Source organism: Trachemys scripta, chromosome 9, assembly GCF_013100865.1.
Source record: "Trachemys scripta elegans isolate TJP31775 chromosome 9, CAS_Tse_1.0, whole genome shotgun sequence".
NCBI lineage: Eukaryota > Metazoa > Chordata > Testudines > Emydidae > Trachemys > Trachemys scripta.
Window position 1 is genome coordinate 19,324,585 of NC_048306.1, and position 13,624 is coordinate 19,338,208.

At 45.6% G+C, this 13,624-nt stretch overlaps 1 protein-coding gene across 1 annotated transcript in view; it reads right to left on the bottom strand.

The window, feature by feature from the left end:
- Window positions 1–13,624, bottom strand: part of LHFPL1 (LHFPL tetraspan subfamily member 1) — a 48,516-nt gene that overhangs the window by 20,711 nt on the left and 14,181 nt on the right. Inside the window, exon 3 of the mRNA XM_034780505.1 lies at window positions 9,231–9,329. Coding sequence (XP_034636396.1) covers window positions 9,231–9,329 — 99 coding nt within the window. The remainder of the gene's footprint in view (window positions 1–9,230; window positions 9,330–13,624) is intronic.

Below are 13,624 nucleotides of genomic sequence, written 5' to 3' on the forward strand. Positions count from 1 at the left end.
TTCTGGTTAGCCAGTGTGGTGCTGCAAAAGCTCTTTTGTTACCGGCTTGCTGAATCTAATTATAGAATAAACCACCAGTTTGGGGGATTGTCTGCGCTGTTCTGTGCAATCTGCCTCGAGTGTGGCATTCTCAGTGAGGCCCACTCCAGGTACCCGGTCACACCCTGCACCCATAACTGCTATAGAGCGTGCTCCCTGTCTTCGCACAGGGGCTCCCTGCACCATGGTGTTCCCAGGGGGACCTTATGAGAACATAAGAACGGCCATACTGAGTCAGTCAAAGGTCCATCTAGCCCAGTATCCTGTCTTCTGACAGTGGCCGATGCCAGATGCCCCAGAGGGAATGAACAGAACAGGTCATCAAGTGATCCATCCCTTGTTGCCCATTCCCAGCTTCTGGCAAACAGAGGCTAGGGACCAGGGGCAGCAGGTTTGTAGAAATGTTGGCGGTGCCCAGAACACCCAAAGCCCGCCCTCCCCTGCCTCCTGCCTAAGGGTGAAGGCTCTGGGAGGGAGTTTGGGTGCAGAAGGGGTGAGAGGTTGGGATGGAGTTTGGGCGCTGGGTACAGGCTCCGGGCTGGGGCAGGGGGTGGGGGTGCAGGAGGGGGTGATGGGTGCAGGCTCTGAGATGGAGTTTGGGGGCAGGAGGGGGTGTGTGGGAAAGGGGTGAGGGTGCAGGCTCTGGGAGGGAGTTTGGGTGCAAGCTCTGGGGTGGGGGTTCAGGCTCTGGGAGGGAGTTTGGGGACAGGAGAGGGTGTGTTGGAAGGGGGTGAGGGTGCAGGCTCTGGGAGGGAGTTTGGGTGCAGGCTCTGGGATGGGGGTGCAGGCTCTGGGAGGGAGTTTGGGGACAGGAGAGGGTGTGTTGGGTGGGGGTGCAGGCTCTAGAAGGGAGTGGTGAGGTGCGGTGCTTACCTGGAGCTCCTAGGCAGGACGGGCTGGGAGGCCTCCATGTGCTGTTACCCCCAGGCACTGCCCCCACAGCTTCCAATTGGCCGCAGGGACTCTTGGGGCGGGACACAGACCCACCCCGCCCAGGGGCCACAGGGCAGGGCCAGCAGCCACATGGAGCAAGCTGGCAGGACGCTGCTCAGCTCCTCTGCACTGCCAGTGGTGAGTGGTAGCCCCAGGCCATTTTAAATTGTGCGGGCGGGAGCGCCCGGGGGCGGAAGGTGGGGCCGAGGGAGAGACACGGCCTCAAACAGTGCTGGAGCCGGGCCCTGGGCCAGGAATATTCCTCGTGCCCAGGCACCATGGGCCCATAGAACTCACCGCCCATGCTGAGGACACCTGGCTAACAGCCATTGATGGACCTATCCTCCATTAACTTACTAGTTCTTTTTTGAACCCTGTTATAGTCTTGGTCTTCACAACATCCTCTGGGAAGGAGTTCCACAGGTTGATTGTACATTGTGTGAAGAAGTACTTCCTTTTGTTAGTTTTAAACCTGCTGCCTATTAATTTCATTTGGTGACCCCTAGATCTTGTGTTATGAGAAGGAGTAAATAACACTTCCTTATTTACTTTCTCCACACCAGTCATGATTTTATAGCCCTCCATCATATCCCTCCGGAGCTGGAGCACCCACGGAGAAAAATTAGTGGGTGAAGGTCTGCACCCACCAGCAGCCAAGCTCCCCTCACTCCCCGCCCCACTTCCTCCTCCACCCCCTCCCCTGAGCGAGCCGCATCCCCGCTCCTCCACATACCTCCCAGTGCTTCCCGTCTGGCCATCGGAAGGTTGGGGGGAGGAGGCGGGGCTGGGGTGGGGATTTGGGGAAGGGGTTGGAATAGGGGCAGGGAGGAGGCGGAGTTGGGGCAGGGACTTTGGGGATGGGGTTGGAATGGGGGCGGGGAAGGGGTGGGAAGAGGCAGGGCCTCATGGAAGGGTTGGAGTGGGTGTGGGGCTGGGGACAGAGGGGGGGGTCAAGGACCCAGGGGAGAGAGGAGAAGTCAGCGCCTCTGATCATATCCCCCCTTAGTCGTCTCATTTCCAAGCTGAAAAGTCCCAGTCTCATTAACCTCTCCTCATATGGAAGCTGTTCCATCCCCTAATAATTTTTGTTGCCCTTTTCTGAACCTTTTCCAATTCCAATATATCTTTTTTGAGATGCAGCGACCACATCTACATGCAGTATTCAAGATGGGGGCGTACCATGGATTTATATAGAGGCAGTATGATATTTTCTGTCTTATTATCTATCCCTTTCCTAGGCCTTGGCTACACTTACCAGCTAGTTCGACGGCTGGAAATCGAAGTTCTGGGTTCGACTTATCGCGTCTAGTCTGGACGCGATAAGTCGAACCCGGAAGTGCTTGCCGTCGACTGCGGTACTCCAGCTCGGCGAGAGGAGTACCGCGGAGTCGACGGGGGAGCCTGCCTGCCGCGTGTGGACCAAGGTAAGTTCGAACTAAGGTACTTCGACTTCAGCTACGTTATTCACGTAGCTGAAGTTGCGTACCTTAGTTCGAATTGGGGGGGGTAGTGTAGACCAAGCCCTAATGATTCCCAACATTCTGTTCCCTTTGCACCAGCCAACGGGCATCACAGGGCCATCGTGCAGTTATGAAATGGCTGGGCCCAGAAACTCTGCTGGAGCTGGGTAAACTCAGAATAAAAAGTATTGCAAGTGTTCTTACAACTCAAGCCAGCCAATCCATCCCACTGGTATTTGTCCTCTCTGTACAGACAGTTTAAAGGTTAAAACCAACATTAGAAATAAATACACTTCTATAACCAGCTGTCCTTTCTGGACAGCTGCCTGAAATACAAATTCAGGATGTAACTGGGTTACCAGTTGCTGACTTGAAAAGCCTTATAATAGCACAGGAAACGATGGGAGGAGAGGTTGATTGTGCCTTTCTTGATTTTTCACAGGGTGTGCCAGACCCCCAAATGCAATTCGGAGTACAGTAGCTACATGAATCTATGGTCAGAAGCCCAAAGGAAGAGACGTGTCTTGACAATTCAGCATGTTTGGGCCTCTGAGAATTCTCTTGCCCAGGATATATGTATCCAATTAGGCAGAGATTTAAAAGGAAAACCAATCAACCAAATCACTACTTCTTGTGCTTGCTGTGTATCTTCATGTGCAATATGACAAGGATAATAGTGCTGAGACAACCTTAACTTATGATTTTCCTGAGTAATTCTCAACCTTGATGATACATTCATGTCACTTTTGAGAAGAGATCATGTGTATCAGGCCCAATTTCCTGTTCATGGGTCTTGCGTCTTGTCCTTAAAGCAAGGCTATGCTCAGAAAATAGACTGTGCAAAAAAGGGACCTTATTACTCAATAGATGTGCACGGCTCTCCATGTGTAGATGGAGTCAGAGCTGCTTACAATAAAGACCAGGGCTAGGATTTTCAAAAGCTCTAAGGGAGCCAGTCCATGAGAGTTGGGTGTCTTTCAATGGGAGCCAGGTGTCTAACTCTCTGTTTGAAAATCCCAGAGTAAAATAATTTAAACAACTTTCTACTTCAGTGAGCAACTGGGAAAAGTCACTGGTTTTATTTTTGAACTGAATATTGTGAATTGTGAATCAATTTGGAACCTCAAAATGCCTTTTTTTTTTTTTAGATCACTTTTCCGAGCGTCGCTTCACTTTAAGGTGAGAGCATCTCCATTGAGAAGCTCAGATATCATGGTAAGAGGTGCGGTACAAGGGCCTAACCAGAACAGAATGTGTATCTGACATTAACGAGAAATCAGCAGTACCTCAGAGCAGCAGACAGCAAGTTAAATGCTATTTTATGGCTTAATTTGATTAAGAAAAAATAAAGCGGTGGGCTAGAATATATAGGAGAGATGCTTTGATCATCTGTAATTGGCCTCAGCCCATTCATCATAAGCTTCATGCCCCTGTGATCCATGTACACTGCTGCCCTGATCTCTTGCTATCTCCGAGGAGTCAGCAGTAAAGAGCTCTGCCAGAAAGAAGCTCTTCTCCTCCTTCCTCAATCCTCCCTGTGTGTTTGATGTAGACAGCACATTGTACTCAAGGGAGCTGAGACAGTTTACAGAAGAACTCCACTGTCAGGAATAGTTTTCCATCGTGCTGCTCCTCCTGAGAGGGTTTTTTTTGCATAATGTTATCCCTTCAGGGTGCATTCTCTGTCCCCTTCAAACCCACAGTAGAAAGTGATCCCCTGATAGAAAGGATTATATTTAGCATGTCTAGATCATATCACCCCACAAGGCCCTGATTCAGCAAAGCCCTTGAGTGCATGCGTAATGTTAAGCCTGTGCTTGAGTCCTGTTGAAGTCAATGGGATTTAAGCATGTGCTTAAAGATATGGATGCTTTGTAAAATCAAAGAAAGGTTGCCCTTCTGCCTTAGAAAGGAATGAGATGTCTCTGGGGTACTGGGTAACTCAGGGGGATGATAATGCAGTATAGAGTCTTTAACTGGGTTGCCAATTCAAATCTGACTCAAATCAATAATTGTCAGAGTTGAGCCAACACCCAAACCCTGAGTCCAAGCCCAATAGGCTTTTGGGGGGGATGGGTTCAGTTTTGAATCCTTAGATCCAAACCATCTCTCTATGATTTTGATTCCTGATCAGGTGCCAAAACTGGGACCCACTTTGAAGTCCAGGTTCAGATGCAGCCCACAAGGGCTGTAAACCTCACGAGATCAGCTGATCTCACAAACTTCGACCATTGGGGAGCTGAAATCTCATGAGAGCTACTCAAAAGGTTTTAACCCCTTATACCCAAACCCCAGTTCAGCTCCAAACCCAAACACCAGTCCTAAGCCCAAACCTAAAACAGATTCAAACACAGCCACTTCTAAAAATGAGCAAAAGGTAATACCATTGCAGAGCTGCTTATTGGCCTATGTGAAATGAATTTGTGGTCTTAGTCCAGTACCTAGCGGACAAATGTCCATATTCCAGAAAGGGCCTCCACAGTTGACGCTAATTGCTCTCATTGTCAACAATCCCAATGAACAGGCCCAGGAGCGAAGAGGGTTGCCAATTTTGGTTGGACATATTCCTGGAGGTTTCATCACATGACATAATCTTTAATTAAAGATTATTCTTTAATTCCTGGAGACTCCAGGACAATCCTGGAGGTTTGACAACCCTAGGAGAGAAAGCCATGGAAACTGACCTCCTCTTGTCACAATCCAATGGACCCCTCCCCTTAGGCTCTCCAAAGACTCTCCCTGGCTCAAGCTGCTAATGAGGCCCAAGCCACAGTGTGGCGCAAGGCTGGAGGAGAAGTGCCTTAAAAACAGTGCATCGTCCAAATAAATACAGTAGGGCCACAGCAAAATACCTGGTGGGTGGCCCCGAACCTCCCCTGGACCCCATGGAAACAAACCCCGTTCCTCCTGTGGTGGCCTAAAAGCCCTTTAACAAGTAATAGCAATACTAAACGCTATATTGTTGCTGTAACCTCCTAAACCAAGCAAACAATATCCATAACAAAAGCCAAAAAGGACTGTAACAAAACAGCTAATAATTTTAAAAAATTATCCTTTGTGCCTCAGTTTCCCCAATAAATGAATTTGCAATGTCCTTTTTCCCTCCCTTTTGCTTTGTTAACAGGGCAAGGCAGTAATAGCAAAAGCCCAGGGACATCCCGAACAGGATTGGTGGAACTGCTCTTGCTGCTTCAGGCCTGCAAAATTCATTGGTAAAATACAATGTATGTATGGTGGCACATACACCTCTACCCCAATATAACTCAGTCCTCGGGAGCCAAAAAAATCTTACTGCGTTATAGGTGAAACCACGTTATATCGGCTAGGGAAGGCTGTGCCTCCCCAAACAGCCTGGCCCTGCCCCCATCTGACCCCCACCTACTTCCCGCCCCCTGACTGACCCCTCAGAACCCCCAACCCATCCAACCTCTCGGCCCTGGCCTGGCACCCTTACCATACCGCTCAGAGCAGCGTGTCGGAGCCGTCCCTAGAGGGGTGCGGGGCCCAGGACAAATCAGCCTCCCTGCTAGCCTACTCACTGTCCGCCCAGGTGGCATTGTATCAGGGTAGAGTTGTTTCTATAAATATCCTCGGGTGTCCTCCTTTGTTAAGTTTACCACTGTCCAAAATTGGCCCTGGTAAAACAAAAATCAATTATCCACTGGTGGGGGGGGGCAGGAAATCGTGGCACGTCATCCTAAAAATGTAACACCATGTATTACTTGGGTATCTTCCCCGGGGTGGCCCCCTGCCAAGAACCCCAGGTCCCCTGGCCCTGCGTATCCCTCCCCAATTAAATCCGAAACCCTAACATGCTTTCAGGTCTCCACCTTCCTCCCCAATTGTACAAGGGGGGGCACCCTCCAACTTCCCCTCCTTACACAAATGTTGTCCCCCACCGAAAAAAGCAAAGCTCCTTGTGGAATGGGGCTAATTTGGCAGTCAATATTTAAACTATTCAGTAAAGTGCCATTAAAAAACAAGCAGTTAGAACAATTTAAAAAGGCCATAAAACTGGTCACAAGTGCAAATCTCACCCACCCAACAGTGGCCACTGCCACCTTCAAACATACTGCCAAATTGGTCCTCCACATGCAAAATACCTTGCAAAAACTAATTAAACCAAAATTAAGGCCAAAACCCAGCTAGCATAAAATTCTGTGTATTCCCAGCTCCAACAATATTTAACCCAACAAATCTGTAGCATCCAAAAAAATGTGTTCCATAAAGCCCAAATCATCCCCCATAAAATCCATTGCCACTCAAAAATTCACCCCCCAAAAATGGCCTTTTCGCCATTTCTAAAGGCTCACTAATTAAAAGTGCACAGGCATAGCTTGCCCCTTCATGGCCTTTGGTCCCATAAAAGAAGTGGGGGCCTCTACTATAAAAATCCAGCCCGGCCTTTAAAAAGGCTGCCTCTAAAACTGGGTGGTCCATCATAATGTATAAAAGGTGGTGGCTCCCCCCAAAAAATATGGCTAAGCAATATGTGCTGACTGCATCCCCGGACTATCAGCACATATGAATGGCAAAGGGCAACACCTGGCAATCTGGCCTATGGAGCCCCCTCAAATAATGTGTAAAAAAAAAAAGGCAATGCCAGGCCACTTTTATAAGGTGGATCAACACATCTGTTGGGAAGGGGAGGCATCAAAATATGCTCCCACTGTAGCACATCTGTTTACCAATACCTCAGCGTGTGTTTAAAAAGCCACCAACCCCAGGGTGCCTCTCAATTTACTGTTAAAATCACAAACACAACATTTTTCAGTGCATTGGCCCACCGTTCTGCAACAAACTGTTAACATTTCTAACTACGTTGTGTGTAATTTTTCATAAATAACACCCAATGTGTTTTTCCCGTTGGCGCACCTCCAAAAGCAACTTTCTGTATCCCAAACAAATGCCTCCTCCTTCACAATGTTAAAACACACATTTAACCTAAAAAAAAAATGCCTTTGCCACAGCCATCCAAATAAGTCATGTATGTCAACAAAAAAATATGTTATGCTATGTTACTAATAAAGCTAAAAGTCATTATTGGTAGTGTATACAATTGGTGCTGTCCTAACAATCTGGTGCATGCTGTATTGCTGTTTAGGTAAAAAACCAACAGTAACCCTTGCCACCGTATCGGAGGGGGAGGGTAAAAACCTAAGTGGTGACCCCTCCCAACAAAATGTTGATTTGGGTTCAACGGGGGGAATGTCACAATCCAATGGACCCCTCCCCTTAGGGAGTCCCCTGGGAAGGGAAATCAGCACTGTATATTGCTAATGCTGTTGCAAGCATCGCAAAGCATTTTGGGAAGGGTCAAAGGTATGTGAGTGAAAAGTGAAAGTTTCCTTACAAAGTCCGACAGGCTGGGGGGGGGGCAGGGAAACAGAAGAACGGGTTAACTCAACACTGTAGCTAGCAAGCTCAGTCCAAAAATAAAAAGCTAACTCCCGTCCAAGGCCAGTTGCTACCTGCCAAAACAAAAGGGGAAAAGTCCAACCCCCCAACCAGCTATTAAAAAAAAAAATGCAAAGTTGCAAAAACAACAAAAAAAAACAATAAAAGCAACAACAAAAGCCAACAACAAAAAAACAGTCTCCAAAGCCAAAATGTTTTAAAAAACAAAAAAGGCCACAGCAAGCCTGTTTAAACTGGTACAAAGAGCACCAGGCACAAAGGGCCCTAAATAACAACACCCCCCAAAAAACCCAAAACTTAAAACCCTCCCAAAAGCTAAAGCAATTTGAAAATTACAGTGAATTTGCCCTGAGCCCAGGGCAAAAACTCCCGTCCACCCCTCCCGCTCTTCTTCGTACGTTACACCCAGGCCTGGCCAGTTTTGGGTAGCGCGTGTGTATGTATAAAAGTGGGTTAGGGCTTGGAGCTCTAATGCTTTCTTTCTTCCCCTGAGTGACGTGGGAGCATTCCCAGCACTCTCTGCTGTATTGTATTATTTTATTAAGACATTTTTAAAACTTAAACCCTTGGTGAGCTTCGCCATCTCCACCCTAAAAAAATCCTGTGGCCCAGCCTAATCAACTGTGGCCCAGGCAAATTGGTAACAAAAATCTGTCACACTCTGTTCCCAGCAGAGATGGTCCCTCCAGGTCAGTCTAAGCTTGTGAGCTCTGGGAACATTGGCAAAGAAGTTTGCACAGTTGCTGCCTGTGCTGCACCTGTCCTGTGGATAAACAGAGGGCTTCATTCTCTCTCAGATCACAAGCATTTTGCTTAACAAAATACTAAAAAAAAAAAAAAGAAAAGAAAAGAAACAAGGGAATATAAAGTATTTTGGGGTTCGCTACTTAATGTTTGTATATTGTACATGACTTCGAAGATACAGGGATACAGAGAAGCACCCCTTGCACTAGGGTGGGGAGGTGGCAGGAATCATGTCTGCCTATCTCTCTGTACAGCATCTAGCACAATAAGGCACCAATCCAGATAACAAGTGCCCCAGATCAACTTTTCTGACACACTATGTATTGTTTTACCCGACAGTCACAATCAGCTGCACCAGTTATCAAAGAAAGATCATTAGCAATAGGGCCCGGAGGTAGCTCTCTAGTCAACTTTAAACAAAAGAAAATGAAAATCCCACAAATTGTAGAAGGCAGAAGTGTGATATGACCCATGATTCTGACAGCAGCCAAAATAGCTGGACCTACCAGGCCAGCATAGGTCCTGGCTGAGATGAATAACATTGTTGTCATTGATTCAGGACTCATATAAGGTGATTAACTAGAGAGAATATGTATAAAAACCCATTAGGTGTTCTCCTTTCCAGGGCTGCCTTACCTAACCGAAATTGATTGGAGGCATTCCCACACGTCTGCTGTATTTCTGGGCTGTTCCATCCTAAGGGATACAAAGCACAGCCTGAGCTTATCAACAGCCCTATAAAAAAGAGAGAGAGAGAGAAATGTAAAGACGTCCCACAGAAGTTTTAAAAAACCAAATAAAACTCCACCACTCTGGGGTCGTCGCGACAGGATCCCTAGAAACACAGACTTTTAGGCTGCACGTTTTATTTCATTCATCATCAAATAGATGTTTCTGAAAACCTCACTGAAGATTAACAGGGGAGTGGGAATTGACACAATTTAATAAAAAGCCTCAGTAGAAACAAATGCGGTTTGAAAGCCAAGCTAGTGTTCTGAGAAATCAAGATCTCCGACTGCTCAGAGAGAGGACGCTGAGACTGTGTCTACACTGCAATTAGACACCCTTGGCTGGCCCCTCACAGCTGACTCACACTCGCAGGGCTTGGGCTGCGAGGCTGTAAAATTGCACTGCAGACGTTCAGGCTCTGGCTGGAGCCTGGCAGAGTCCCAGAGCTGAGGCCCCAGCCTGAGCCCAAACATCTCCAGTGCAATTTTACAGCCTGGAGCCCCCTCAGCTGGCACAGGCCAGCTGTGGGTGTTTAATTGCAGTGTGGACATACCCCCATGTTGCTATGTGACTGAAAGATGCTGCTGCTATTCTGTCTCCTCGTTCGGCGCCGTTAAGTGTAGAAGGGCCTACGGGGGCAGCTGCCATGTATTGTTACGTTTCAGACACACAATGTTAGAGAGGGAACCACTGAGTTCTCGCTCTGGTGGTGACTTTGGGCCATTGAGTTACTCCTGATTTGACTGAAAGCAGAACGGGTCTCTGGATAGTTGTTGTTCCTTGCTTCATCTAAAACAAAAGTCAGCTGCGCAGAGAAACACATAATGTGCCATAACAGGCATTAAGGACCCTACAGGAATGTGTACAGAGTTGAAGCAAACTCAAGTTAAAAATTCAAAGAAATATTCACCAAAAAATGTTTGTAATATGCGCCCAGCTGTGGCCAAGAATCAGAAGAAGGGGAGTACATGTGTGGTGCTTACAGTGGTCTGAAAACTTTTGGGGGCTGGGAGGGGCTTTCATAATCTGGGAGCAACAGCTTTGGTAAAACGGTGCTTAAAGTACAAGCCTTAGTGACCCAGCTTGATTACTTTATTTATTTGTTTGTTTGATTGTTGTGCTGGGTCTGTGACCTTCTCCTCCAACACAAACACACACACACTGTAAGCCCAGCATGTGTGATATGTAATGAGCCATCAAGGGGCTCATTGGCAGCATTGCAGAAAATTGTGCCTGCCCCCAAAAAAGATTGCAACGATTTGCTCTGGAACGACAAGGTTGGGATTGATCAGAAAACCTGTCCAACTGAGCAGTTCTCTGGTTTGGGTTTCCAACTCCTGGGCTTTAGGTTGTTTGTTTGTTTGGTGATGTAGCAATGCAGAAAAGCTCAGTTCTGGTCCAGTAACTGGTTCTGCCTTGTGTAATCTGTGCTGTCATTATCTTCCCGGGATCAACTCAGCAGTCACTGACCGCTGTAAATGGCTTGCCAGGGTATGTGTTTCCAGTAGATAATCATAAAATGTAACAATCCAGCAGAGAATGATAAATACACTGTGCTCCTTCAAGTGGGTGTTGGGTCTCCTGCTGGGTCCATCATCATTCTCAGCTGTTTAATGATGCAAAGTTGCTTTGAATTCTCTCTCTCTCTCTTCTGGGACAAATGCTTTGAAGAGCTGCCTATTGCCTGTTAGTAAAGGATGCTAGTGAGTAACATACAAACACACACACAACCCCCAACCCCCTCAGTATCAAAGCTACAATTTTCTAACCAAGTTTACAAACAATGGGCTCCATCCTGTCAGGTGCTGAACTCTCTTAAATCAATGGGATTTAAGGGGCTCTGTACAAGGGAGGTGAATAATTCGGATGTGTGTAGTTTATACAATGAATGTTGCCTCTTCGTCTATTCGGATTATCCAGAAAAGGAACACGATTTTCTAAAATTTCATAATTATTCAGCCAATGATTTTTGAATTTTTGAAGCAAACAGCTTCTGTGAGCATTTAGTAATTGACCTTTGAAATACAAGTTGTTTTGATTGGACACATAGGTCATCTGGTAGGTTTCTGGTCCTTGACTGGATGAATGTTATTCTTAGGGCTGGTCCTCGTCTGGTGTAAACGGGTGTAGCTTTACAGAAACCAGTTGCGCTATGCCAACATGTGCTATGACACCAGCTGAAGAGCTGCTCCTTCCACAATGCAGATTACAAATCTGAGATTCACTAGCTGCTACTATCCTCCAATATTTGCTTAAAAATAGGGCTGTCAAGCGATTAAAAAAATGAATCATGATTAATCGCACCATTAAACAATAGAATACCATTTATTTAAATATTTGTGGGTGTTTTCTACATTTTCAAATATATTGATTTCAGTTACAACACAGAATACAAAGTGCACAGTGCTCACTTTATTTTTTATTACAAGTGTTTGCACTGTAAAAAGACAAAAGAAATAGTAGTATTCAATTCACCTAATACAAGTACTGTCATGCAATTTCTTTATCATGAAAGTTGAACTTACAAATGTAGAATTATGTACAAAAATATTGCATTCAAAAATAAAACAAATGTAAAATTTTAGAGCTTGCAAGTCCACTCCGTCCTACTTCTTGTTCAGCCAATCACTCAGACAAACAAGGTTGTTTACATTTGCAGGAGATAATGCTGCCCACTTCTTGTTTACAATGTCACCTGCAAGTGAGAACAGGCATTCTCATGACACTGTTGTAGCCGGCGTCGCAAGATATTTAAGTGCCAGATGCGCATGTTGCAACAACCATTCCAGGGGACATGCGTCCATGTTGGTGATGGGTTCTGCTCGAAAACCATCCAAAGCAGCGTGGACCGACGCATGTTCATTTTCATCATCTGAGTCAGATGCCACCAGCAGAAGGTTGATTTTCTTTTTTGGTGGTTCGGGTTCTGTAGTTTCTGCATCGGAGTGTTGCTCTTTTAAGACTTCTGAAAGCATGCTCCACACCTCGTCCCTCTCAGAATTTGGAAGTCACTTCAGATTCTTAAACCTTGGGTCCTGTACACTAGCTAGCTTTACAAATCTCCCATTGGTACCTTCTTTGCGTTTTGTCAAGTCTGCTTTACAAATCTCCCATTGGTACCTTCTTTGCGTTTTGTCAAGTCTGCAGTGAAAGTGTTCTTAAAACGAACAACAACATGTACTGGATCATCATCCAAGACCGATGTTATATGAAATATATGGCAGAATGCAGGTAAAACAGAGCAGGGGACATACAGTTCTCCCCCAAGCAGTTCAGTCACAAATTTAATTAACTCTTTTTTTTTTTAACAAGCATCATCAGCATGGACGCATGTCCTCTGGAATGGTGGCCAAAGCATGAAGGAGCATACGAATGTTTAGCATATCTGGCACGTAAATACCTTGCAATGCTGGCTACAAAAGTGCCAGACAAATGCCTGTTCTCACTTTCTGGTGACGTCAATAAGAAGAGGGCAGCATTATCGTCCATAAATGTAAACAAACTTGTTTGTCTTAGCGATTGGCTGAATAAGAAGTAGGACTGAATGGACTTGTAGCCTCTGAAGTTTTACATTGTTTTGTTTTTGAGTCCAGTTATGTAACAAAAAAATAAATCTACATTTGTAAGTTGCACTTTCAGGACAAAGAGATTGCACTAGAGTACTTGTATGAGGTGAATTGAAAAATACTATTTCTTCTGTTTATCATTTTTATCATACAGTGCAAATATTTGTAATCAAAACATACACTTAGATTTCAATTTCAATACAGAATACAAGATAGATATGAAAATGTAGAAAAACATCCAAAATATTTAATAAATTTCAATTGGTAGTCTCTTGTTTAACAGTGCGATTAAAACTGCGATTAATCACAATTCATTTTTTTCATCGCAATTAAATCTTTTTTAGTTAATCGCATGAGTTAACTGCGATTCATCGACAGCCCTACTTAAAAAATATCCCTGTCTGATGACATTCCTGCCAGTAAACTCATTCACCAGAATATTCACAGAACCCAAATACAAAAGGGGCACCTGCCCAGCTGAATCACATTTATTTACAATTTAAATCAGTTAATGGAACATTTTTTCCCCCTCATTTGATACTATCAGAGCCTAAAAATTAGAGCCTGAAAAAAAACCCCTCTGGTGGAGTGTATCTGGATGTAAGTCATACCGGGAGAATAACAGTATGAACACAGCTTGACACCAATGCCGTCTGGGCTGAGAAGCCAATGCATCCTATAGTGGCAGTCAGCCATATCCCCCGAGAGCTTCTCCAAATAATATAATAGACATGT